Source organism: Thunnus thynnus, chromosome 22, assembly GCF_963924715.1.
Source record: "Thunnus thynnus chromosome 22, fThuThy2.1, whole genome shotgun sequence".
In the NCBI taxonomy this organism is placed as follows: domain Eukaryota; kingdom Metazoa; phylum Chordata; class Actinopteri; order Scombriformes; family Scombridae; genus Thunnus; species Thunnus thynnus.
Window position 1 is genome coordinate 8,657,322 of NC_089538.1, and position 25,573 is coordinate 8,682,894.

A 25,573-nucleotide genomic window follows, 5' to 3' on the forward strand; every position below is an offset into this window, starting at 1 on the left:
TTAATCAGTGTGGTGGGAACACAGATGATTATCTCTGTTTCTCTATTTGAAAAGCTTCTGAAAAACCACAGTGTTCCTCTTTCACATGTAATTATATACGAAATCATTGCACAAAATGTTTGTGTAATCAAGTGTGGTGCCATGAGCTTTGGTTTAAGTCATGAGTCCAAGACCATAGTTGTGAAAACAGAGAGGTTTATGAGGCCAGGAAAAGTGTGTCATGAGTTAAGTTTTCGTACCAAATCATCAGAAATCATGAGCTGATCTGCATATAACAAGCTGTTTGATCATATTTGATGGTTTTTAATGCAATTACCTCCATGACTGCAGGGTAAAAAGATATTTTTCCTTAAGCAACAAGACATCATTTTCAAAACAGACTTTGAAACAGTGTCATATATGAAAGTGTCAAACAGTGTACATATATATATTCAAAAGTATACTCAAAGTTATAAGTATAACACATTGATGAAGTTCATGTCAGATCTGACCAGAGATCAGTATTACCGGATATTTCTCCAGTGGATCAATGAGCAGCGCGTCTCCAAATATGGTCCTGCAGTACTCCGCCATCTTGGCTTGCTGCTTGGCCCTGACAGAAAAAAATAGGTTTACGTTAACCTTCAATAAAAACCCAACATGCCATCTCACACGGTACATCATCAACTGCCATTTTAACAGCACGTCTCAGTGAATATTCTACTAGAGTAATAATCTTTTTTCATTTGAATAGATGTCTTTGGAGTCACTATCTATCACCAAATGAGGTAACAGAAGAGTGATTGAGCCTATGGTCCACTGATGAAAGCCCTTTGCATTTGCACTATTACGAACTGGGTGTCGGTAGCAACGTTCTCGGGAAAAATGAAGGGAAGTGAGGGCCAAAAACACACCTGCAATTACAGCTTATCGCCACAGAGAACAAAATGGAGATCTTCAAGATTGTTACTTTAAAGCACTGAATTTTGGTCTTGTCTGGTTGTAAATACAGAAGACTAAAGCAAGAGGACCAATGAACTAAAATACATCAAGAAATCCACAAACTGCTGAAAAAACTCACTACACATATTGACACAACTTACGAATCTACGTGGTTTTCGAAGGACAGGATGACAGGGTACGGCGAGGTCTTGAAAGCGCTCTCTGCTATTGCTTCAATCACCTCCTGCAGTCACAATAAAGAGAGAGATGATTAAAAAGAGCTCCACTGAATGAAATCTCTAAATACATGCTGTCGTATTGTAACAAAGTTTCCCTTGAAACAAAAAATTCAGAGGAATGTGCCTGGGCCCTTGAATGAGAAAAAATATGGACGCCCAAACACACCTTGAAAGATATCTCAGTGGTCATGGTGAACCCATGGGTGATGTAAGGCTCCTCGTCTGGCGGTCGGCCCTTCCAGCAGTCCAGCTCGACACAGCGACAGCCGGTCAGCAGCACCTGCCTGTACATCTCTACTGAGGACAGACCTGTCAGCTGACCCACTGAAGATAGACAGACACACAGCAGGAGGGAGGGAAAGATGAATTCAAATCTAAAAGTTAGACACTATTGAAATATTGAACTTAAAAACCTTTGGTAACAAAAGAAATTGATGTGCGGTGTGAGTGTGTTTGTACCTGTGAGGTATGTGTTGTGTGAGGAGTTGATAAAGTAGTGAGACAGCGGTTGGTTCATATCGTCGATGATATCCAGCCTCTCTGGAGGTGTGATGCCGTTTTCCTCTCCTCCCAGATACCGACTGAAAGCCTGCAAACTGATCTGGTCTGCAGGAGAGACAGAGAAGGATGGATGTGTTCACTTTGATCATATAAAGTCAAACTTGTTTTTAATGTTCAGTTTAAATGGACTGACCGACAGGTGCTATATCAAATTTACTTGATCTGCTATGACTGACCCAAAGGGCAAAAGGCTCCTGTTTTTGAGATAGGAGTGACACTGTGGGCGGGATAGTGGATCATCTTACAGATTTTGGTTTAACAGTGTCCTAGCAGAGCAGTGCATTGTCACCAAGGCTCTGCTTGTTCCCTCGTTTCATACATATTATCCACAGATGACCGCAGAAAAACATTGAGGGACATTTCATCCGATTTGCGAATGATTCCCACATTATGGATGCAATCTGAATATTCTCAGTCCATGGCCAAGGATTTTGGAAGTCAAAAGTCAAGGAAACTAATTATACCTGTAAACCTATAAATATCTGAGTGCTGCTATTGCTCATAAACCTCAAGTTGGGAGAAACAGATATTATCTAGTAGAGTATAAACCAATCTGAGCCCTCGACATTTTATCTAGCAAAATTACAGCATCTCTTTTGTGGCAATTAGTCTGCAAATCAAATTTTCTTTATGTGTGATGTATGGAGATGAAATTTAAATCAGAAAACAAGAGGAAACATCCTAAATGAAGATACTCATAAATAATATATATTCATCCTATTGCAATTTTAGAATCAATTCCAGTGAATAAAAAAAAAAAACTGTAAGCAACACAAACACTGAGCCACTCACCTCTCTCCAGCTGGCTGGTGTTGGTCTCATATTTCTCCATGATCTGTCGGACCTGCTCTCTTTTCAGCGGAGGGTACAGCACCTCGTTCAGTCTGGAGTCTCGCTGCCTGCGGTTGATGAAGTCCATCAGCTGGTCCAAAGAGATGAACGGCTTCCTCTTGGACCCACTGAGGAGAGGAGACAAGCAAATTTTTTTTTTTTTTTTTTTTTTTTTTTAAAAAAAGGTAACTTCTTCAGCATATTGCCAGAATGACTCGGATCCTAAAAACATAACTAGAGCATAATTATGAAAGCAGCAACTCCTTGTTTTATGAAAGTATTATTTATGCATTTCTCATATACCTTTCTTCAAAGATGCTTTGTATCTCAGGCCGGAGACTGAGAGTGTCAAGAAACTTCTGGAAGGCCTCCCATGTGAAATCATCTGGCTTTATTCCCTCTGACTGCAAAAAGAGAGCAAGAGGTTAAAATGAAAGACAAAGAAGGAAGAAATGAACAAAACGAAGGATGTGAGGAAAAGTTTAACACATGTAAATGTTGGGACAACTGGGTATTAGAAGGATCAAACATGCCAGTGTGTCAGTAAAATCCATTTTTTCTCTACAACTGATCCCACAAACATCCTGCTTTGTTGTTGAATTTCCTCAACAACTAAGTGGATGAAATGACTGCTATTTCCTGCCTCCTTTATAAGCTTTTTGCTTACTGAATTTGTTAAAATGACAGATTTAGATTGTCTGTGGTGAAGTGAAGAGGTCGACACAGTGACAGAGCGGCCTGGTGGTTACAGAGACAGTTTGATCCTGTTAACAGTCAAGTCAGCCTCTCAGCAGCCATCTGCCTCCAGCAGCACACTAATACACAACTTACAAACCCATAAGCTGTCAAAAAAACACAAGACATCTTTATACTTGTTTCTTAAATACTGTAAGCCCTATAGCCTGAAGATAAATGTGCTTAATAAAGCACCGCATAACATTGATGACACTGTCAGTTGTGTCTTTTTCCACTATGTGTTCTTCTTCTGTGTAACCAGCTGGAGGCACCAGAGTACAGCAGTACAGAGAGAAATGCTGACAGTGCAGTTTGCACAATCTAGTCTCTTAATTCAAAAAGCAAAGTCTTGTGACTCCAAACTGATTTTTAGGAAAGATAACACTCACTAATCAAGACACAAGAGACCTTGTTTTACCTACCAAACCACAACCCTGCGGTACCTTAAAATGCAGATACAAGCAAAGATACTGACAATATAATAGATAAAAACACATGACTAGTACCTCTACTGGACTCCCAGGTTTGAAAGAATGAATGAAGACATGACTTTTAGTGTTTTAATAACTTTTACTCTTTCTGGGAAGCTACAGCATCAGGAAAAATCCAGTGACTCTAAAGATGTTGTAGCTAAAACCTATCAACTAAAATGAAATTCAGCTCACCTTACACTGCAAAGAGAGTCACTCTGAGCAATAACATTTAAAGGGCCACAATTCATAGTTTTGTTTTTATTTTACTGCTTCTGAGAGCTACATTTTCATATAAAAAAACCAAACAAAAAAACCCAATGTTGACAGTTAATTAAACCTGGACAAATAAAACAAACTGCATGGTTAGATACTACTAGAGATAAATTACAACAGCGGTTCCTGTCGTTTATTGTCTGCTGTCCCCCAACATCTTCATTGACCCCACCATACAGTTCAAATTAGGACAGAACGATTTTGAAAAAAATATCTAATTGCAATTATTTTGACTGATATTGCAATTGCAATACAGTTTGCAATATTAGCAGGAATGATCATTTTTACATCTTTATTCTCATTTTCTTTGAAAAACATATCAAAATGATTAATGTGTGATTTCTGCAGGGATCTGTACCAAACAAAGATGTTTTCTTAAGTCAGTAGAATATGATGTGACATCTCATCAGCACCACAATATTTCATTTAAAATGGTATTTTGACACACATTTTGCCTTTAACAAATATTATGTCTCCTGAGATTTGAAAATTGCAGTTGTCCATATAGTGATTTCTACAAAATTTTAATGTTGACCGCTACTCCCAATGTGTTCATTTTAATTAAAGCAACACTACATAAAAGTGGATATTGTTACAATATTTCTTTCATACAAATGATTTTTTTTTAAAGATATGTTTTTGGGCTTATTTTTTTGCCTGTATTTGACAGTTGACAGTGGAGAAGCAGACAGGAAACGGGGGAGAGAGAGGGGCATGACATGCAACAAGGGTCCCCAGGCGGATTCAGCCAGAGACATTGCGGTTATGTGGCATGCGCTGTAACCAGTCAGCTACCACAGCGCTCCTTTCATACAAATGAATTGTCAGTGTGTAGGTCAACCAACTATTTCTACTGTTTATCTATTACTTTTAGACAGTTATTTCAACTGTTTATCCGTTACTCTTAGATAATATTTTCAACTGTTTATCTGTTACTTTTAGATATTTATTGCAACTGTCATAATTTCAACTGTTTAACCATTACTTTTAGATAGTTATTACAACTGTTTATCCATTACTTTTAGATAGTTATTACAACTGTTTAACCATTACTTTTAGATAGTTATTACAACTGTTTAACCATTACTTTTAGATAGTTATTACAACTATTTATCCATTACTTTTAGATAGTTATTACAACTGCTTATCCATTACTTTTAGATAGTTATTGCAACTATTTATCCATTACTTTTAGATAGTTATTACAACTGCTTATCCATTACTTTTAGATAGTTATTGCAACTGTTTATCCATTACTTTTAGATAGTTATTGCAACTGTCATAATATCAACTGTTTATCCATTATTTTTAGCTGGTTATTTCAACTGTTTATCCATTATTTTTAGATGGTCATGCAACTGTTAATCCATTACTTTTAGATATTTATTTCAACTGTTTATCCATTATTTTTAGATATTTATTTCAACTGTTTATCCATTACTTTTAGATAGTTATTGCAAGTGTTAATCCATTACTTTTAGATATTTATTGCAACTGTCATAATTTCAAATGTTTATCCATTGCTCTTAGATAACATTTTAAACTGTTTATCCATTACTTTTGGCTAAGTATTTCATCATTAAGTTATGTTTATTAGCTAACTATTTAACTAAACTATTTAAAATTTTCTTTTAGCTCACAATTCTCTCTCATCTCTCTCATGTACATACGGTACATATGAAGCTACAGCCAGCAGCCAGTTAATTAGCTTAGCACAAAGCCTGGAAACAGAGGGAAACGGCCAGCCTCCCTCTGTCCAAAGGTAACAAAGTCTGCCTAGCAGCACTGCTAAAGCTTACTAATTAACACATTGTATCTCCTTTGTTTAATCCATTCAAAACCAAAACAGAAAAACTTATACTGTAGCTCTTACTGGCAGTTAATTAAAAGTGTAAATTATCATACTATCCTATCAGTAGTTTCTTCCCTTCCTAGCACTGAAGAAGCATGCAAAGAATGCAGTGTAACACCCTGGGGAGAGAGACTGATCTGCAACTTTTTAAACCTGTTGTTGTCGTGTATGAACACATATCTTGAGTAGCCCTGTGGTCAGTGACTGCTTTTGATGATTACCTTGTTAACGACGAGGCCACACTGCTCTAGAGCCGTCTCCACTCTCTTTTTATCTGAAAACATCTTGAGAATACTGAAAGAGAGAGAGAGTTTGGTGAGATAACAGTCATTGTTCAAAGGCATTTTATCACCATGCAACATTTGCAGAGTCTGAAAGGATCAGATTTACATGAGTGACAGGGCAGACCAAAAGGGGGTCAAACATCAACAGTGAGCAAAGATAAACTAGACAAGACACAAGAAAGTGAAAGAGAGACAGAGAAGAGGAAAAGAAAGAAGAAGTGGCTTTTAAAATCCTGCACAGAGTTTAAAAAGTGGCTGGTGTCTGTTTCTCACTTCTTCACTGGAATCTTCCCGTCCTGATTCACCTGCAACTTTAACTTAGTGTACCTGTGAAAGACAAAGAGATAAAGAAGGAGGGAGGCTTTATAAAAATAATGACCTAAAATCTGCAGCTGCCTAACGTCAAGATAAGACACACAAGTTCTTACGCTTTGAGGAGGAAGGTATTCCGCGATGAATTCTGGGAAAGTATGTTTGTGGCCAAAGTGAACAGCTCATCTGTCCAAATCTGGAAATACACACACAGACAAGAACGAGAGAATAAAACAGACTTGTTTGACTGTTCATCTGATATCAAAACTAAGTGAAACAGTTTCTATATACAATATACAGTGCACACACACAAACACACACAGAGGAAATAATCCCTTCTTTCAACTCCTAAATACACACATGCACATGCCTCTATGTCAACATCATAAAGTAAGTAATCAAGAATATGGCCTGAGGGAGAAAAGGAAGACAGGACAGAACCAAAGATAGACAGTGTGAAGAAAGAGAAAAGGACATTTGCAAGTATAAGTAATTTGAGTGTGTACAGATTATGGGATGACGGTGGTAGTGATCTCCATGGTTACCTTGGCTGTGTCTTCCTGCATAGCCTGGAAGTTGAGGAAGGAGATGTTGACCAGGTCGTTTCCATGGACAACGGTTACCAGCTTCCCTTCTACACTTTCAGCCTTACCGCAACCGAGAACATCCCGCACCTTGGGGTCCTGCCACACACGCACACACAAACACACACACACTTTTATACATGTGTACTCTTAAGGACATTTTATTACATTCAATATGAGCATCACACACACAGCACAACAGAAACAATATATAGACCCAAACTCTGCTTTAACTCTACAAACTAAACGTCATTCCCACTCTTTGTCCAGCTCTCCGTCTCCTGAGAACAGTAAATGTGATGCGTGTGGTGTAGCACTCTGATCTAATTAACTAAAAGACTGTTTCCTCCTTTTTAGACTTCTGTCGCTCTCTCATCCACCAACTCTCTCTAACACTCAATGTCTAGCTCTCCATCACTCGCTCTCTCCATCATTTCAATTAAATTAATTAATTTGGATGACTGTTGATGGAGAAAGATATTGCCAAACAAGTGCACAAAATGTACATTATCAGAACACAGGAAGTAAGTTTAAGGGGTTGGGTCATCTAAATTACAAAACACTTTATCATTGCGTTTCTAGTGGTTTCTGACCATGCAGATCATTCTGGTTTGATTTGTCTCCATCACAATACAATAATGGAGAATGACATTTCATGTGGTGCTCAAAGCGTCAAAAAAAATGTAATTTAAAGAAACTAAAGAGAAAAGTGTCTTCCCAGAAACAGTGTGTTCTTTACTAAAGATAATCCAAAGGGAATTTGTTGGCAAACAGTTGTTTGCTTACACATCCAGCAGGTGCAAAGCAACTCCCGATTCCCAACATTAGCATTCATTGGGAGTCATGTTTTCTGGCCAACTGAATGTGGTTTAGTTCTGTTTTTGGTCTCCACCAGTTCCTGAGGGAAATATCTGGCTTTTGCAGCTAAATGCTCCACTGTATTTACTAGCTAGTTGGTAACTTTGTCTGCTGTTTGCTAAAAACAGTGTCGGCCGTGGGACTGAACCAAAACAGTTAAGTTACGGGTCATACGACCAAATTCATGGGTGAATGACTAATAAATAAAAGACGCTCAAATGTTCTGTAGAGCTGAGACTGCAATCAGGTGATAATTATAAATGGGTTCAACACTTCAAGTGATCACTTTCACATTATACACACTCATTTGATCCACTGTTAATATAAAAATATTGATTATAGCAGCTTTAAAATGAAATTCTCAATGCTGTGAGCAACACAAAGTTGTATTGGGATGGAGGCAGAAATCTAAGACGTATCTCACAATATGGGCAGATAAAACTAAAACTACCTGCATGACTAGATACCACTATGGTGAGAAGTTGTTTTTTTTTTTTTTAATTTGGATGTCCTGTCCCTTTAAGCACTCAAACCACTCTAATAAGGTGATTGTTTTTGTCATTGCTCTCCTGAACGCCACACAGCCATCAGTTTAAAGTCACATTTCATCACATAACAGTTCAAAAAACGACCCACCCCCTGATTTCACACTGTCACTACATAATATTCCTGTTTTTTTTTGTTACATAATTACTCAAGTTTTATTGAAGGAAAGGCATCTACTTTTGGGCAAACCCACCCATGTGTGAACCGTTTGCCACTCATATCAGGCTTCATGTTAGAGTCTCTAGCTACCAGATCTAGGCTCTTACACAACAACTTCCTTGCCAACAGTCACTGGTTATATCACTTCCTGTCTGACAGTCCATCTGTCAGCAGGCTCATTAGCACTCTGTCACCTTTGCACCCTCAGCTGAGAGAAGAAACATACACGTTCAGTACACGCACACATCTTTTGGTGACAGTAACACTTGAGCATCACATCTCAGGTCAGAGGAGACAGTGATCAACAGCAGGAGGTGACAGCGTCTTCCTAAATTTCAATTCAGTTCAATTGAAAAGGGCTTCACATACGTTTACATTGCACAATAAATGCACAAAAACAGAAGAATTGTGATTTTGCTGTTAAAAAACATATACGGATAAGATATCTTAAAATAAAATAGAAGAGTGTAAACATTGCAACATCTTTTTAGATAAATGTATCTGAAGATATGTGTACTGTATGTGTGTACAGTCAGGTGATTGACAATTGTGGTTCTCTCTCTCTCTCACACACACACACACACACACACACACACACACACACACACACACACACACACACACATTACCAACCTTTGGTAGCTTTGCATATTTTCCTGTTCGGGTGTCCCTGATGGTGCTGATGTCCAGAATCTCTACCTCCTAAAAGAGAGAGACAGATGTCAGAGGGCTCGTGTCAGCAGCTAACGTCACTTGTTGAGTAGTGCATATACAGGACAGAAATTCAACATTAATCAGTAACTGCTGCCTAAATAATCTTATTATTTTGAAATATTCTTCAGTATCACTGTTGTAAATCAGGGAAAAAGGAAGCAGCAATTATGAAATGTTTATGAAGAAAAGTGAACAGGAAATGTATAGTTTAACTGATAACAGGGGCAAACATGTTCATGCGCCATGGTGGCGTCACCATCCAGTTTAATACATTTTCTGCTGTTTGCATTTAATGTAACAAGCCGTAAATAGAAATACTGAGGGAACAAAAGTATTCTTTTAGATGGATGAGGAACAAGAAGAAAACATTAAGGTCGGTGTAGAAATTAATTCCTCGGGCTAAAAGCTTCTGCTCTGTCTAGCCTTTCTCCTCCTTCCATTAAATCTTCTTTTATTTATCTTTATCAGACTCCCCTGCTTCTCTGGACATAAAACACAACCGGCTGACATACAAACTCTGTGTGTGTCTTTATGTGAGTACTGTGGAAAACAGATCGAGAGAAACAGTTGATATTTAGGGAGAACTTTTGAACAAGCACACAGACATAACGTTCACGGATCTTTCTGTTACAGCATCAAAAATGCAAATCTGCTCTACACACCCTCATCTATGCACAAACACGCATGCAAAACAAGCAAAACACACACACACACACACACACACACACAGATGGATGACGTAGAGGAGACTGTCGTCTGGAAGTAGAGAAGAAGCAAGGGACGGGAATGGGAGGGATGGAGGGAGGGAGTGTGTGGTCATAAACCCAGCCATAAACACAGAGGAGCACACACTGTAAATATTTGTTTAGCGCTTCACTCATTCCCTTAGCTTTCTTACTTCATTCATGTCACTCATCCCACATCTGCAGCTTAATGTGGCACTTAATGAATATTTTAGGTCATACTATATATTTTTCTTCCTCCATTTTAAGTTGATTCATTAATGAAAAAACATCTAATGTTTACGTCTCTCTTCCTGTTATTCCCTGTCTGCAACTGTTTGTCAGTTTGTAAAAGGTCTCCTAGTCTGTGTTTTTCTCATGTTTGACTCATATTTTCTCTCCAAAAACAACAGGAAAGAAAGAAAAACTCACTATCCTGGGGTTTGGTATAAAAACTCACATCCTCCTCATTCCTTCTTTCGTTATTTCACTCTAGCTGTGATGTCGTCACCCTGCAGGCTGGCTGTCCGTTCCCCTGGGATAGGCTGCGAGTAAAAAAGGTCAAAAGTGTTCTACCAATAGGATTAAACTCTGTCTTAAACTTTGTCCTCTGATTGGCCTGTGGAGAATAACTTACTTCCTGGGGGAATAAACTGCTTCTGGGTCTGTAGGACGCACACACGCACAACCTCCTCCTCTCCCACAGGCCGTGGTTTCATTCTGCCATTGCCATGGTGACTCCTTGGAGACCACAGTAATGAGACTACAACTTTGTCTGCCGCCTGTGTGTGTGTGTGTGTGTGTGTGTGTGTGTGTGTGTGTGTGTCTCTGACAGTTAACATTTTCTAACTGCGACTACACACACACACACACACAAATGCAGCAATATGCACACAGGCATATCCTCGACATGCAGGTTTCAACTTGTGAAACATCCTGACCTGTTGAGCAAGACAGGGTGTGTGTGTGTATGTGTGTGTGTGTGTGCATGTGGAAAAGGCTTTTAAGTCGGTGCACATTAGATGCATGTGACACGGAAGCGTGAGCGATTTTTCACGGGCGAATCTTCACTCAGGACGAGTACAAATGCATCAGCATGTGATCAGAAAAGTGTGAGAAGTGATACGTGTGTGTTTTTGCCCATAGTTGTGTATCTAAGCACACGACAGGGTGCATATGTCCGTGTGAAGGTCGGTCATCTCCGAGAGCACATTCCTAACATATTCCGGCCTTCTGCTCAGTTAGCGTGTGTGTATGTGTGTGTTTGAGTGTGTAATATTTAGCTAGTCATGGCAGCTGTACCGGTCCACTCATCTCTCAATGCTAGGCCCAAACACAGCTCACTCCATTTATCACTTCAGACTCAGCTGCAGGCTCATTATTGCTCCAAATTACTCTGGGTGAGAGTTTTCCAGGAGTCATGTTGTGATAAACTGCTATAATTTACTTTAATTTACTGTTTTTGGTGGACTGAAGAACTTTCCCTCAGCCTGCCGTGGGTGCTTCTGCCATAGTTAGTCACTTCCTACATTTCCCAGAATGCACTCCCACAACCCCTTTTAGTAATTGCCGTGAACTTGCTGCACTTGGCTCTAAAAACTGTACTTTAGCTACCTGCCCATGTAAACCACCCTTCACTCGCAACAAAGCATGTCTTACTGCAATGCATTCTGGTCTATTGAGCCATAAAGAAACTCGTCGTTCTCCTTCTTCCAAGGAAGACATACCGAAACCGCCACTGTTAATGTTTTAGATCTTCTTTAATCAACCGCAGATGCACTATTGCAGCCAAATAGTGGTATATTATATAATCTGATGAAACGTTCACTATTTATTTAGTTAAGCTTTATGCAATTCAGGGTAAAGATTCAGATACTAAATGGACCTTATGGCGAGTTTGTTTTCTCAGCTGCTCTTTCCCAGATCAAGAATAAGCTGTGAATCTCAGCTTTTAAGTCAATATGGACAAGAAGTCTATAAGTGCTCAGAACAAATGGAATGACAATGGAAATTTGAACACCCATGACAACTGGGCAAAGTCAAGCTACTGAAGAAGATCATGTGATATGATCGAAATGCTCCAGAACAGCTACTAACTAAATGGACCTTGTGGGAAGACTGTTTTCACAACTGCTGATTCCAAGGTCAACTTTAAAAAGACATTTCCAGGAATTAGTGTCACTCGCTGCTATGTTTGACTGCAAACTAGACAGCTTCAATCTTAAAACACCACATCAGCACTATATGTTGTCTATCATAAAATGTACTTTTATACTGTGATATTATACATTTTGTGGAGTAGCAGCACATGTAATAACAAGATGGGAGTGTTTGTTTTTTGGCTAATCCACTCAATTAATTAATTACCTGACATATAAAGGTACTTAATCACAGAGTATGTTTACATGTAGACTAGTACCTCAGTTTTGAGTCTCATCGTGGTTTTGGCTGTACTTGAGATGTGATGTTTACATCATTGACCTGGTTATTAAGATCTCTGTACATATGATTCTGACATTATCCAGGTTTCTGATCATCTGGTTTGTCTTTGACTCCTCAACATTTGTGCAAATCAGTTATTTCTGCACTGAAGGAGGTACCTCAAAAGAGGATGAACCCTGTTTCTAGCCTTCATGCTAAGCTAACTGCTGGCTGCAGACTTACATTTCCCTGACTGATATGAGTGGTATCGATCTTCTCATCAGTAACTTCTTACAGTGCAGCTTTTCATTTTGTTTTGTTACTCCTGCGTTCATAAGTGTTTCTTGATCCAACGGCATTTATTAGGTCAGTCTATATTTAGGCACTAAATACCAGAACAGTGAATGTTTGTGCACTTTGATTAGTTCATCATACACTTTCACATACACTCCTTTCCTTCCTTCATTTCTTTGATTGACTCCCACTTCCCCTCCTCCCTCTTGCCCCTGCAACTCTCCTCCATTCATTTTCTCCAGATTGGTGAAATATGAAAGGGCAACAAAACAATCAGGAGAGCGCCACTCCTTTCCTCTGACGCTCTTATGTATGCGTCTGAAAGATCACCGCAGCTAAATATGTCTCAAATGACCAATCACGGCTCCTATCAAATGGCACAGGATGACGGCATATAGGAAACTGATCCTCCTGAACACACACACACACACACACACATGCATATACACACTAACGAGCACAGTGCCAGGACAGCATACGTCTCCACCCTCTGCCGCCTGGCTGTGACCCAACAGGCCAATCAGTGCTGAGAAATCAGCAGAGAGGAGAGGAGCTGAGTGGACAGAAGATGAAATTAAAGAACAGAAACAGTGTAGAAGTAAAATAAAGAGAACTTCAAACTGTTTTATGGCTGCGATGGGAAAGTTGACAAGGTGTTTAGAGAAAGAGAGGGAAGGGGGCACTTAATATCGCTGTGAAGCATAAGACAGCTCTATAACTGTCTCTATCTCTGTGTCACCTCGTAATATTTCCTCTTGTGTATATCAATAGGATCTCACTCTGCCCCTCATTCAGGTGTTTTGTATTTCTGTGGTCTGGAGAGGGAGAAAATGAAGAGAGTAAACAGGAGGGGGACTACATTACCATTCACATTTTAGCCACTTAGCCAAAACTCTGATCTGTAATCGGAGAAATATTAGAATCTCTAAAGAAGAAGAAGAGATGATGGATAGACTGAGAACAATAAAACATCAAAGAGAAATGAAGTCCATCTGAACGCAAAGGGAGGGAGGAAAAACATCATTTATGAGACGGAAAAGCAAAAACAAATTGGAGCATCAAGAGAACGCACACACACATAAATAAAGCAGTCATACCAAATGTCTCGAAGCGCTTATAAATAAAGGCTGGAATGGACCAAACACACTAGCACGCATGAAAACTCACACATAACAAAAATAGTTGCAGCGATCATAAATCTTTCACAAAACACAAACACACATAGATCAGCGGGAGTGAACTTCCAACACAAACCCACATGTGCAGCCGCCCGCAGCACACTAACACACACACACACAGAAACACACACGGAAAGACAAAACATGAAACGTAACACAAGAAGGCAGTGGAGTTGTTTAAAGGAATGGTTCAACATTTTGGGAGTATGTTTATTCGCTTTCTTGCCTACAGTGACGTGAGAAAATTGATAACTCTGAATGTCTGAGCCTTAAATATGAAGCTGGAGCTAGCATAAATACTAGAAGCGTCACCTGCTAATAGCCTCACGGTTCCTCAATTGTCGTTCTTACACTTCAGTATTTGTGCGGATTAAATAAACAAGATATAACCTGGTAATTAGTGAGCTTTAGCAGTGCTGGTATGCAGATTTATTTACCTTTGGACAGAACCAGGCTAGCTGTGCCCCCCCGCCGCCTCCAGTCTTCATGCTAAGCTAAGCTAACGGTCTCTTTTACAGACATGAATAGTGGTCTCATTGTTTTTCATAACTCTCAGTAACAACGCCAATAAACATATGTCTTTTTTATATTTATAGATATATATGAATGTCAAACTATACCTTGAAATAATAGCTCCGGTTTATTTGGGGGTAAAACAGAAAGTGAGTTCACTTGAAACTGTGCGCACAAGTGCAGCAAGTACTGCTGGTGAATGTTGAACCACAGAGTCAGTCTGTAAACAGTGATGGACGTTTTCAGCGGACAGTTTGGGTGATAATTTTACCATCCGCCTTCACTTTCTCCTTCTAATAAGTCAGGCTAAGCAAGGGGTTTGTTTAACATCTGTGTGATTGTTTGACTGCTCATGTTTCATGCCCGGTCAGACTGTGTCGTGTTCCCTCGATTTCAGCAGTTAACATGACTACAATGTTGCTATTGCGATTGAAATGATGGCCAAAACTACGAAAATAAGACCCAAGTTGTAATAAACTGGACTTATCCGCTAAAGTTGCATGGATTTTCAGGCCTGCCACTGATACACACAAAGGGCAGTTTCATTAGCTAAGCAGAGAGAACAACAGAGCACTATGTAGTGTACACACACACACCCACATATAGAAACACACACATTTTGGAGGAAGCATCTGCGTAGGACAATGGATTTGATACCAAGTAGTGTCTCAGTTCTTCATACAGTGAAGAACTCAATTTCTAAGCTGTGTATGTGTTTTTACAGTGGTGCAGTGTAAGTGTGTGTGTGTGTGTCTGTGTCTGTGTGTGCAAGAGAGTGAGAGAGCGAGAGAGAAAATGAAGAGCGCTCTGCCATGTGCACTAACAGATAATGTCAACAGAAAATAAAACGTGACCAAGTGAAGTAGAGAAACCAAAAGAAAGTAGAGAGAGAGAGGAAGCTGTCACATTATCGACTGACACACTCAACTTCCCCTGTAATCCACTCACTGGCTGCATGCACAAAAATGACCTACAGTGCATATATGTGTGTGTGTGTGTGTGTGTGTGTGTGTGTGTGTGTGTGTGTGTGTGTTATGTAAACCCCTTTTTCTGTTATGTTAATTTATTGTGGATGTTTGACTTAAGCCAGAGAGGTAATCTCTATTAGATCTATACTTATACCTGCCAACAATTGTGCCTTTAATAATTCAGCTCATTTTTACACACACACACACACACACACACACACACACACACACACACACACACACTCCAGTATTACCAGTTCAGTTGTGTATGGTTCTTGCGTGTCAAGGGAGGGTGGTGAAGTCATTTGAATTGATAATTACAAAGCAATGACAAAACATTTAGTTACATGTGAGAAAATGAATCTATGAAGTTATATCAAGTGAATTGTTTTTATCAAACAGATAGACAGATATACATGTCTAGCTTATCAAAAGTGTGAATTTGCTGTTTTTCTGTTGTATATCATTGTAAATTGAATATCTTTAGATTTGTTGTACAAAATAAGCAAGTTGAAGACGTCAGCTGACATTTTCTACATTAAATTTTGCAAGATACCAAATTGCTTTCTTGCCCAGAATTAGATGAGAAGATTAATACCACTCTTATGTCTGCGCGGTGACTGATGAGCTAGAGCCAAAAGAATCTTAGCCTAGCTTAGCATAAACTACTGGAACTACTTCTTGGCTGATTGCACTGATTTCCTGGAGTCAGGAGTCAAGGTAGCCATTTCCTCGTTTCCATATGAAAGTATTATCATTCTCCTACAATCTCATCCAACTCTCAGCAAACAAGTGTATGAGCGAGTCGATTTCTGTTTCTTGACACAGTTAATCAAAAAAATAAATTACACATGTTAATCAATAATGAAAATCAAACAATAATCCTAGTTGCAAACCCCAACCCACACACACACACACAAACAAATGACACCCACTTCTTCTCGTATTGACTTAATACGGTTCAAGTCACTTCCACACCTCCAGCAACTCCAGTGACACACAGGATCTGTGACACTGGAGCAGCTCCCTCAGGTGTTTGTTAAAATCCCAGAACAGGTAACAACTGATACACGAAAGCAGTGTTTGTTTGTGGTTTGTGTGTCCCGCCCCTCAATCTGGTTAAAGTATATGAAATCAATATCCATCCGTTAGAGGTTAAATTGGTGTTCTGCAGGGACTCAGTTGCTTCCCTGGGGGCAAATGTCTGAAAGCTCAGGTGCTATTGACATGACCTGTACACCTTGGAGGGAGGGAGGGAGGGAGGGAGGTGAGCAAGGACAGAAGGACAGAGAGGGGAATTCAGAGAAAAGGGGAAATGTGGAGGAGGAGGAGGAGCAGGAGGAGGAGGACGGAGGGGGGGAGAAGGAAGAGGGGCAACAAATTCCCCAGAACCCCTCATCTCCCCGTCTGAGCAACTTCCTGCCCACTTTCCCACGCCAAGAGAGAGAGTGAGGGAGATTAGAAGTGTTGTTGCAAGAAATTAAGGAGCAATAACTCTGAGGAGAGGGGACTATGTGAGAAAATGCTTTGATGAGATGAAGAAGAAGAAGATGAGAGCAGAGGAAGGAGAGCGAAGAAGTGAGACGGAAGGAAAAAAAACAGAGATGGAGAGAAAATTAAGATAGCAATGTGGAAGACAAAGGGCAAAAAAAGATGGAGAGCAGAGAAGGAGGAAATGTCATCCTTCAGTTTATATTAGAGGAACTACTTTTGCCTCATGTGTCTGACGGCTACCAGCTGCCCTTGACACAGAGTGAGACTTGGGGAAGGAAAGGGTGGAGAGAAAAGACAAATTGAAGGTGGATTAGCAATGTAGAAACAGGATAACAGCCAAACGGCTAAAGTGCAAAAGAGAGGATAGCCAAAAGTAAAACAAAGCGGCGGGGAGGATTAGCTGCAGAGCCAGGTGCATTTCAGATCATCCTGCTGTGGCAGGTGAGGCCGCGCTCCGCCCGGATCGGCTAAACAGCGCTACATCAAAATAGTTCCTGTTCGTTTATTGGAAACTACATTTTAGCTGACAAATCATGTGTGCTGGCAGAAGCGGTGTGGAAAATTTTTTGCAGAAATGTTTCTGAACAGGGAAACAAGGTGCCATGAATAATATCTGGCCCGGTTAACACTGTTTGGCTGGAGACCAGGCTTTACACTGTGTCTTGTTCTTTAAAACACATCACGCTTTTATGTCCTGTCTCTCTTCGCTGTAACACAGATATTTACTGTCCAATGAAGACAGCGTTAGATGAAAGTTTTATTGACAAGAATAAATGGGAAACCACCGATCCAGAGCAAAGAAAATAGCATCATAATCTGCAACATAGGACCAGTATGAGTATTTAAACTTGAATTACTTTGACATTTATCTTGCACAAGGTAGCTTGGGAAGATCTTTTTTAAAAAAGGGCATTGTATGAATCTGAACTTTCTAGTTTTGAACTTTAATACATATTTTAAATGAGTCTTTCTTTCTGGGAGTTGCTCTTGACACATGACGGTTGAAGCAGAGAGCAGTAATGAGCTTTTCCTCTCGGCAGGTATGGCCACATGTGGCTCAAAACAGGCTAATAGACTATCCTGTGTTAAGTGAAAATCCTGAATAAATGAGTGGAGAAACATTACAAATGCAGACGTTTCCATAAAAGGTGCTGCATGGTACAACATTTAACAGTTAACATCCTCTCATGCTCCCTGATATGTATAACTGGTGATTGATATTGATCAGTTTTGGCTAAAGGCAGTGATAGGAAAAGAAGCTCCCATCCACAGAGCACAGGGAGTCACTGAACGGTTTTGAGGAGTATGGAAATGATGTGAATAATCATATCTCAATCAAACTGAACGCCCATGGGAGATTGGGACCCACATGTACGACAGTGCTCACCAAATCATTTGGAAGAATTGGTATTCATCCCTCCAGTAGAGCTCCAGACACTTAGTTTAATATCTTTATCTGCCAAGACACACTGAAGTGATTCTGGAGGCTTGTGGTGAACCAAAACCTTTCAGTTGTTTTCTCCTTTAATTTGTCAGCCATCTGTTTCTGTTATCTATCAGATTCACAACCACTGTTAACCTGAAAGGTGGTTTTTTTTAAATGGCAAAAAAGTGGAGTTTCTATAGATGTTTTGAGGACTCTTGGAAGGTGAATCTCCCAAACCTATAGGAGTAATCCTTTAATAAACTTTGTTGATCAATGTGATTGATTTCCAGCTGTAGTTTAAGACCCATCTCAGCCCTCTCAAAGCCTCCTCTATCTGAATCAGCCTTGCTTTTACTTTACTTCCAACAATCTGCTCATCTGCTAGATACCTAAAACCTCATTTAAATATAAGGAGGAGTTGGAGAGGAGAGTTTGGCCAGAGGGACAGAAAAAAAAAAGACACACACAGCGGGTTTAGCTGGAGGGTGCAAGCACACTGTATGTTGTAACAGATGTGTGGATCTGGGATGTGCGTGTGGGTCTTGTGTAACCCTCAGCCACTGGCATCCACTTTGCATTTCGCCTCAGCAGGCCTCAACCCAACAAAAAGTACTGAGGTTGTAGTATTAGTTTTCCTAACTGGATACCATCGGTCCATAGAGGTCATTGAGGGGGTTACAGCAGTTCCCAGCAGGTTTTTATTGCTTAGATTTTCGTAAATGAACACAACAAGAGAACTGTATGTTAATGTGATAAACAGTTTCCTGTAGGAAACATCTCTACCAAAAGGGTTTCTATGGTCTAAATCATGTCAGTTCTGGGCGGCTGCTGGACATAAACAGTTTTAAAGTTTGGTAACTGGTGAAATATGCACTGTTTAATTAAAGCTACAGCTTGGAACAAACCTGCCTTCTAACAGCATAAATTAGCAATGTGGGAGTAAATCTCTCCAAGGTGCTAAATCAGACTGTATCAACCATGTTACACCAACACTCAGCCTGGAGGTTATGTTAGTGAGTCCTGCTGTCATTACTTTTAAATATTTTTGCTAAATTCATCCCTTGTGTACACTGCTCGATTTACACAAGCAGAACACCCAGGCGATAATACTGTAATAAATCACACGAGTGTAACTGCAAAAATGTGTTTTTTATCTCAAGGTGCAAATATTGGACAGATTTAAAGAGTCGGGGAAAGGAAAGGAAGAAAGAAAGAAGGACAGTGAGTGAGTGAAAAGGAAAGAAAAACAGTGCCGATTGGTGCATGTGGGGCGTGTCTCCCTCCTTTCACTGCCAAGCCACTGTGTGCATGTGTGTGTGTGTCTGTCAGCGACAGTTGGTTGTTATCGCCACTGACTCAAGCTTTATGGGAAATTCTGGGCTCTCCTCACAAAACACACACACACATGCACGCACGCATACACACATCAGTGTTGTATGCGAAACCTTGTAACATTACATAAAGATGTAGAGAGGAAGATAACTGAGAAAAATGGGAGGAAAGGATGGAGACAGGAGGGAGAGAGAAGGAGATGTTGAAGATTATTCTGGAGGGATGGAGAGAAAAAAAAAAAGACATACCAGCTGACTGTCAGAGCAGGAAGAATATTGTTCTCAAGAGAGGAAGAGTGAATAATGTCTGAAAGAAAAGGTGTTGGGAAAGAGACAAATGAAAATATACCGGTAGAGATACTTAAAAAGTTAGGCCTAACAGGAAGGTGACACGAAACAGATGGAGGTTGGTGAAGAGAAAGAAAATGGACGGATGATGGGATATAGGGATAAGCAAAGATGAATAACTGAGGAAAAGGTGAAAGGACAGATAATCAGATGGATATACAAAAGGATGTAGGAGGGGAATGAGATAAACCAGATTTCAGAGTGGAAGGATGCTGGATGGAACAAGGAAAAAAGGCTGAAACCTGCTTAAACGGATATCAAGTATAACATTTACGAGTTTTTCCATTACGAACCTGCCTTTTGACAGGAGCTGGATCAACCAATCGGCTCGCTTGCCGCTCAGGTGTCGCACACGTCGTTGAGATATGGGAAACGTGCGGCTCAAATCACCTGTCTGAGCCTCTACAATCTAGGATTACCGATGATTTTCTTAGTTTCCTCTTTAACTTTATTCAGATGCTGGAGAAAAGAGAGTGTATGTATCACAACCACAGAGATTGAGAGATTGCCTCATCTTAAATAAAATGCTGTGTCAGTGCTGCGTCCTTTTCACCTTCCTCTTTATCTCCCAGGTCGAGCATCACAAAAGTTCTTGTGACACGTCTGAGTTGCAGACTTGTTGTTGTCCTTGCATGTCTTTGCAGAGATACTAAAAATAACTTTCAGTCCTACTCACTGATCGTCGGCACCCTGAATTTCCCAAAGCATACACGTATAGGTCTTGATCTCAATTGAATGGAAAAGAATCCTCAAATTAACGAGCGACAGACGTCAGAGGAAGCCGAAACCTCGTTTGACATCTTAAGTAATAAGCAGAGCAGAGCGGCGAAAATAAAAACTACACTGGAGATCAAATATTTTGGGTACCGCTATTCAGAGAAATGGGTTCCATCCAGAATACCCTTGTCATCTGTGTAAAAACGTATTAACTGTTCTCATTAATAATAGCTGGATATCTGTGTTGCCGTGTCCTCTTTCTTTTCAGCTCTGGTTCGAAATCTCCCGGGGAGCCATAAAGCTGAATTAAAGCTGCACTTTGGGAAAGCTGGAATCACAGACTTTGCTGCATATCTAGACATTCAGGTGTGCTTATTCTCTCATCGGAACGCTGTAGAGAAGCTTCAGGAGATCAGAGCGAAGTTTGAGGTGAAGCCAAAAGGCAGGTTTTTCCACTTCTACTGTAATGTAAACCTGCGTCATTGTCGAAACTTGATACACAGAAAAATTGAAGAAATGAACATCACAGCACTGGTCAGACGCTTTGAATGACAAGTTTCCTCTGGGAAGTACAGTTCAAAAACACCACGGTAGTCACTGACATGCTTTATTAACAAAAAAACTTGAAAGTGCTGATATGCAACTTTATGGACATCAACAAAAATAAACTCCCATTATCAGTTCATGCCAATCTCTGACTCTGTCTACAGCGTATGTCTAAATAATACCCACACTTGTCTGTAATTGGCCTTAGTTGTCTGGATGTTTTGAGTCATTCCATTTTCTGCGGTCAAGGCCGACTGTGAGCTGCGTTTTGGCTCCTGAAGTATAATAGTGGCCGTAGTCCAGCTCAGTCACGCCAACATTAACAAAGATGAAAAGCAGTAAGTAAGTAAGTAATGAAAGAAGAAACAAACATTGCGGCGCACAAGGCAAATGAGGTGGCACTGACGCTGTGTTTTTTTCTATCATTTCCAGGGAAGCAGACGGAAGTCGTCTTTGTAGTTTCAAGATATAATCTGACACGGCAGTATGAAAATCAATGATTTGCATGGCCGCATCCCAGTAAGCAAACATATCACAGTCACTTTAAGAGATGTGTCACTTAGATTTCTGTAATCACGCTCACAAGGGGTTCACAAGGGGCTGATGTGCCTCTGCAGTTCGGTCCCTCTTTCTCTCTCTCTCTCTCTCTCTCTCTCTCTCTCTCTCTATCCGTTTCCTGTTCTCTTTCCTTTTGTGACTCTACGGCAAACTTGAGTGATGTTACCAATTAAGCAACCTCTTGTTTCAAGTTGCGTGTCTTTCTAAAACCATGTGCAGCCGGTGTGTAGAGAGGCTTCGTCGTCATGATGAAAAGATTTAATGACTGACGCTCTGACTCTTTGCTAAACAGTGTCACAGTTGTACCTCAGGCGACAAATGGCCTATTATCTCAATACCTCACACACACACACACACACACACACACGCATGCACAGGCAAGACACAGGAATTAAAGTGAGTATTTAAAGCCTCTGTCTGTTATGTGAATGCATGAACACATGCTGACACACGTGCGGACAGACAGAATGATATGTACTCTGGCCCACTTAGACAGACAACACCGCTCGCGCACACACACACACACTCCAAAACATGGAGACACGACGCAGTGATAATATTGGCTATCAGCGGGTCATTCCATACATGCCATTTGGATAAATGGACAGCCAGAAATAAAGCGAGAGATGGTGTGTGAGAGAGAGAGCGAAGGAGAAAAACATACAGAGAGAGAGAGAGATTGAGGTGGGGGAGGTGGGGAGTTAATTGACCTGCCCTGAAATGCCATTTGATCCGAGAGGCCTCACAAAATGATCACACAGATATATATAAATAAAGTAGATGGACAGACAAATGGAAGGATAAAAGGAAGATAACTATAGATAAAAACGGTAGAGAGGAGATGGGAGGATGAAAAAAAAAGAGAAGAGAGGCTGCTTTGTATATGGGATTTGTTTATGGAAATTTTTACAACTTCCTGATTAATATAATGATAATTTGATATTAAAATGAATGTTAATATGAAACACCTTTAATACATCCGCACTGCAGGACCACAAACCAAATAAATTCTAAAAACTGCCACATCCTGCTGACTCACTGCTTATTGCTTCTAGCTAATCATGTCAGCTAAATGCCTAAAATGTAAAATCCAATACTACCGAACTAATGGATTACGCACAGCCACCAAAGAAAGGGAGAAGAGAGGATGGTTGTTTGGAGCGACAGATGTATAAATGATAGTGAATGAGTTGGTGGACTAAAAGGATGAAAACCACAGAGACATCAAGAAGGAACAGGAGGCAAAGACGAGCAGGACAAACCCATTTTGGCTGAACTAATGGACTGGATTAAAACCACAACAAGAGACAAAGAGATAGAAGAAGAGAAGAGGAGGAGACAACGGTTGAGAAAGAGAGATGGAAGTAGAGGGGGCGTGGCTATGTGGTAGACTTAAAGTAACAAATAGCAAGAGTAATATCCATGTTGGCACTTATGTTACATTAAAATCTATTGTGGTCTGCTTTAGAGTGGCTCATTTGTGTTTGATCATGTCTGTGTTTGTGTGTTATTTGTGAGATGGGTGACAAATTGGCCTACTTTGAGATTAACCTGTGTGTGTGTGTGTGTGTGTCTCACCAGGTTGGACCCTCCAGTCCAGTAGAGGAAGAATCCATCTGGGTCAACTTTCAGCGTTACCAGGGTTGGGGGCCCGCTGTTAGGCTCCTAGATAACAACAGAAATACAGCCATTAGGAAAACGGACACACTAAACAATATTTATCTATCAATCTATCTATCTATCTATCTATCACACACACCACACACACGCACAGTTGCACGAAGAGAGATAAAGTGAGCATAAATTCTATAACCAGTAGCTGCTGAGGCCACTGAGCGCTTAAAGGAAAATTCCAGTTTATGCAAAAAAAAAAGGGGTTTCTTTCTGCAGTTATGGCCATCATTTCTCTAAGTTATAATCACAATAATTGCAGAAATGGGAGAGGATGAAACAAGAAACAGACGACAGATGTCAGACGATCAGGCAGGTTTCAGTAAGATTATTTAAACCACTTTATTTGGAGGTAAAAGTGAAAATGAGCACATCTGAAATTCAGTAATAATTCTTCTGTGATGGATGTTTACAACACGGTTTGGGTTCATTCAAGTTCGGCTTAAAACCTCACGCTCATGTTCCTTGACCAGTCTGACTACAATGGTAAGAACAATGTAGGGCTGTTGATTTTCAGTCAAATTCATTTAAATAGACATTCAGTTAGTAATAATCTATTGAAGTTGTATAAACACAACAGGCCATGTAGTGTGCTCCAGTGGAAGGTGTTCCTAAAAGCAGTCAGTCCGTCTGGCCGGTTATAAAACCTGTTTAAATTAGGCTATTGTTGTCTTCGCTAATGCAAAATGATGTAAACAAGGGAGGCGTGCTCAAAAGATAATCATGACACCAGATCATCTGAGAAGTAATGTGAGAAAGTATTTAGGATTTGACACCACAAATGGAGAAGTTGTGCAAAAAAGTGTTTGCAGACTGTAAAATGCAGCTGCCTTCCTCTTACATTAGTTGTAGTTGTCACTGGAACAGATTCAACGCTGATGAACAGAACAGCTATTCGACATTGCAGTTTAAGATTAGGCTACATGGGTTGCTTTAACATTAATTCAGATCCATTACATGTGTCTTCCAATTTGTTCAATCTAATTTTTTGAAAAATCAACGTCCCTAGTTTAATAATAATAAAACAAGACCCTGCTTGAATTGCTGGAATTTTCCTTTAAGCACTGAAGCTCTACCATACTGCCTCTGAAAACTACAGATTATGATCTAAATGAGTTGTGGGCTCGTTTCTACTTGGTCACCTTTGCCACCAATAAATTTAATTTGGTCTCTGTGTCACGTTCAGCAGCAGGTGCATCCCAACAGACATATTCAGTTTCCAAGCTGCCCTTAAAGAAAGAACTTCTGGTGTAAACAAGTGTTGCAGAAGTTTCACTCTTCACAGAAGTCTCATGGCGATATAGAAGGTCCGTGTGATATGAAATAAGCTGTTAATGACATGTTTTACAGTGTCTTGCCATTTTGAGACTGTAGACAGACAGACAAGGATAATGTGTTTGTGCACACGTGTCATGCAACGGTTGTTTTGATGCTGCAAACCACATGGTTTGGCCAGCATGAAGATCTTGTTCATGTGCAGCTATAATGATGGCACAGGAGCCAGCACCAACATGTCATTAGCATCATCATTATGGGGTCATATGCAAGATACCATGATGGCAAACACACACATAACTACTGTAATTACAGCGGTAAGCGGTCATACTCATGGTCCAACAGACAAACAGACATCCTGGGAAACAACGAGGATGATCCAGAGTGTTTATTATTATAGTGACCGATGACTCATGTACATATGTCATCAATATCAGCATCATCATCACCGTCAGATGGGAAAAGAGAGAAAGATCTGCCTGGCAACCAACAGAAAACTTTCCCACTCACATACTATCAGAGGAAGTAGGTTTACAGAAACACGGCACACAAACAACTAACCGGTGACCACATACAGAAGGTATTTTCTAATGTGGGGTGGAGCAAATTTTAACACAGCTGATACATAAATGGTCAAAAGGTTCTTGTTTAGCGCATACAGTAAATATGCATGGACTAAGCAGTCAAATGTTGAACATATGAACAATAATTCAAGAGTGAAGGCTTCAAATTCAGCATAACAAACACAATCCCAGCATAAAATAATGGA

General features: G+C 40.1%; 1 protein-coding gene across 1 annotated transcript in view; it reads right to left on the reverse strand.

Moving 5' to 3' along the window:
- plcb3 (phospholipase C, beta 3 (phosphatidylinositol-specific)) overlaps window positions 1-25,573 on the reverse strand; it is a 52,279-nt gene that overhangs the window by 14,386 nt on the left and 12,320 nt on the right. Inside the window, exons 2-13 of the mRNA XM_067580980.1 lie at window positions 23,437-23,523; window positions 9,262-9,330; window positions 7,027-7,164; window positions 6,598-6,677; window positions 6,443-6,496; window positions 6,107-6,179; window positions 2,856-2,956; window positions 2,514-2,680; window positions 1,620-1,766; window positions 1,327-1,484; window positions 1,083-1,165; window positions 508-592 (exon numbers count right to left, since the gene is read on the reverse strand). Of these exons, the coding sequence (XP_067437081.1) occupies window positions 508-592; window positions 1,083-1,165; window positions 1,327-1,484; window positions 1,620-1,766; window positions 2,514-2,680; window positions 2,856-2,956; window positions 6,107-6,179; window positions 6,443-6,496; window positions 6,598-6,677; window positions 7,027-7,164; window positions 9,262-9,330; window positions 23,437-23,523 (1,242 nt within the window). The remainder of the gene's footprint in view (window positions 1-507; window positions 593-1,082; window positions 1,166-1,326; window positions 1,485-1,619; window positions 1,767-2,513; window positions 2,681-2,855; window positions 2,957-6,106; window positions 6,180-6,442; window positions 6,497-6,597; window positions 6,678-7,026; window positions 7,165-9,261; window positions 9,331-23,436; window positions 23,524-25,573) is intronic.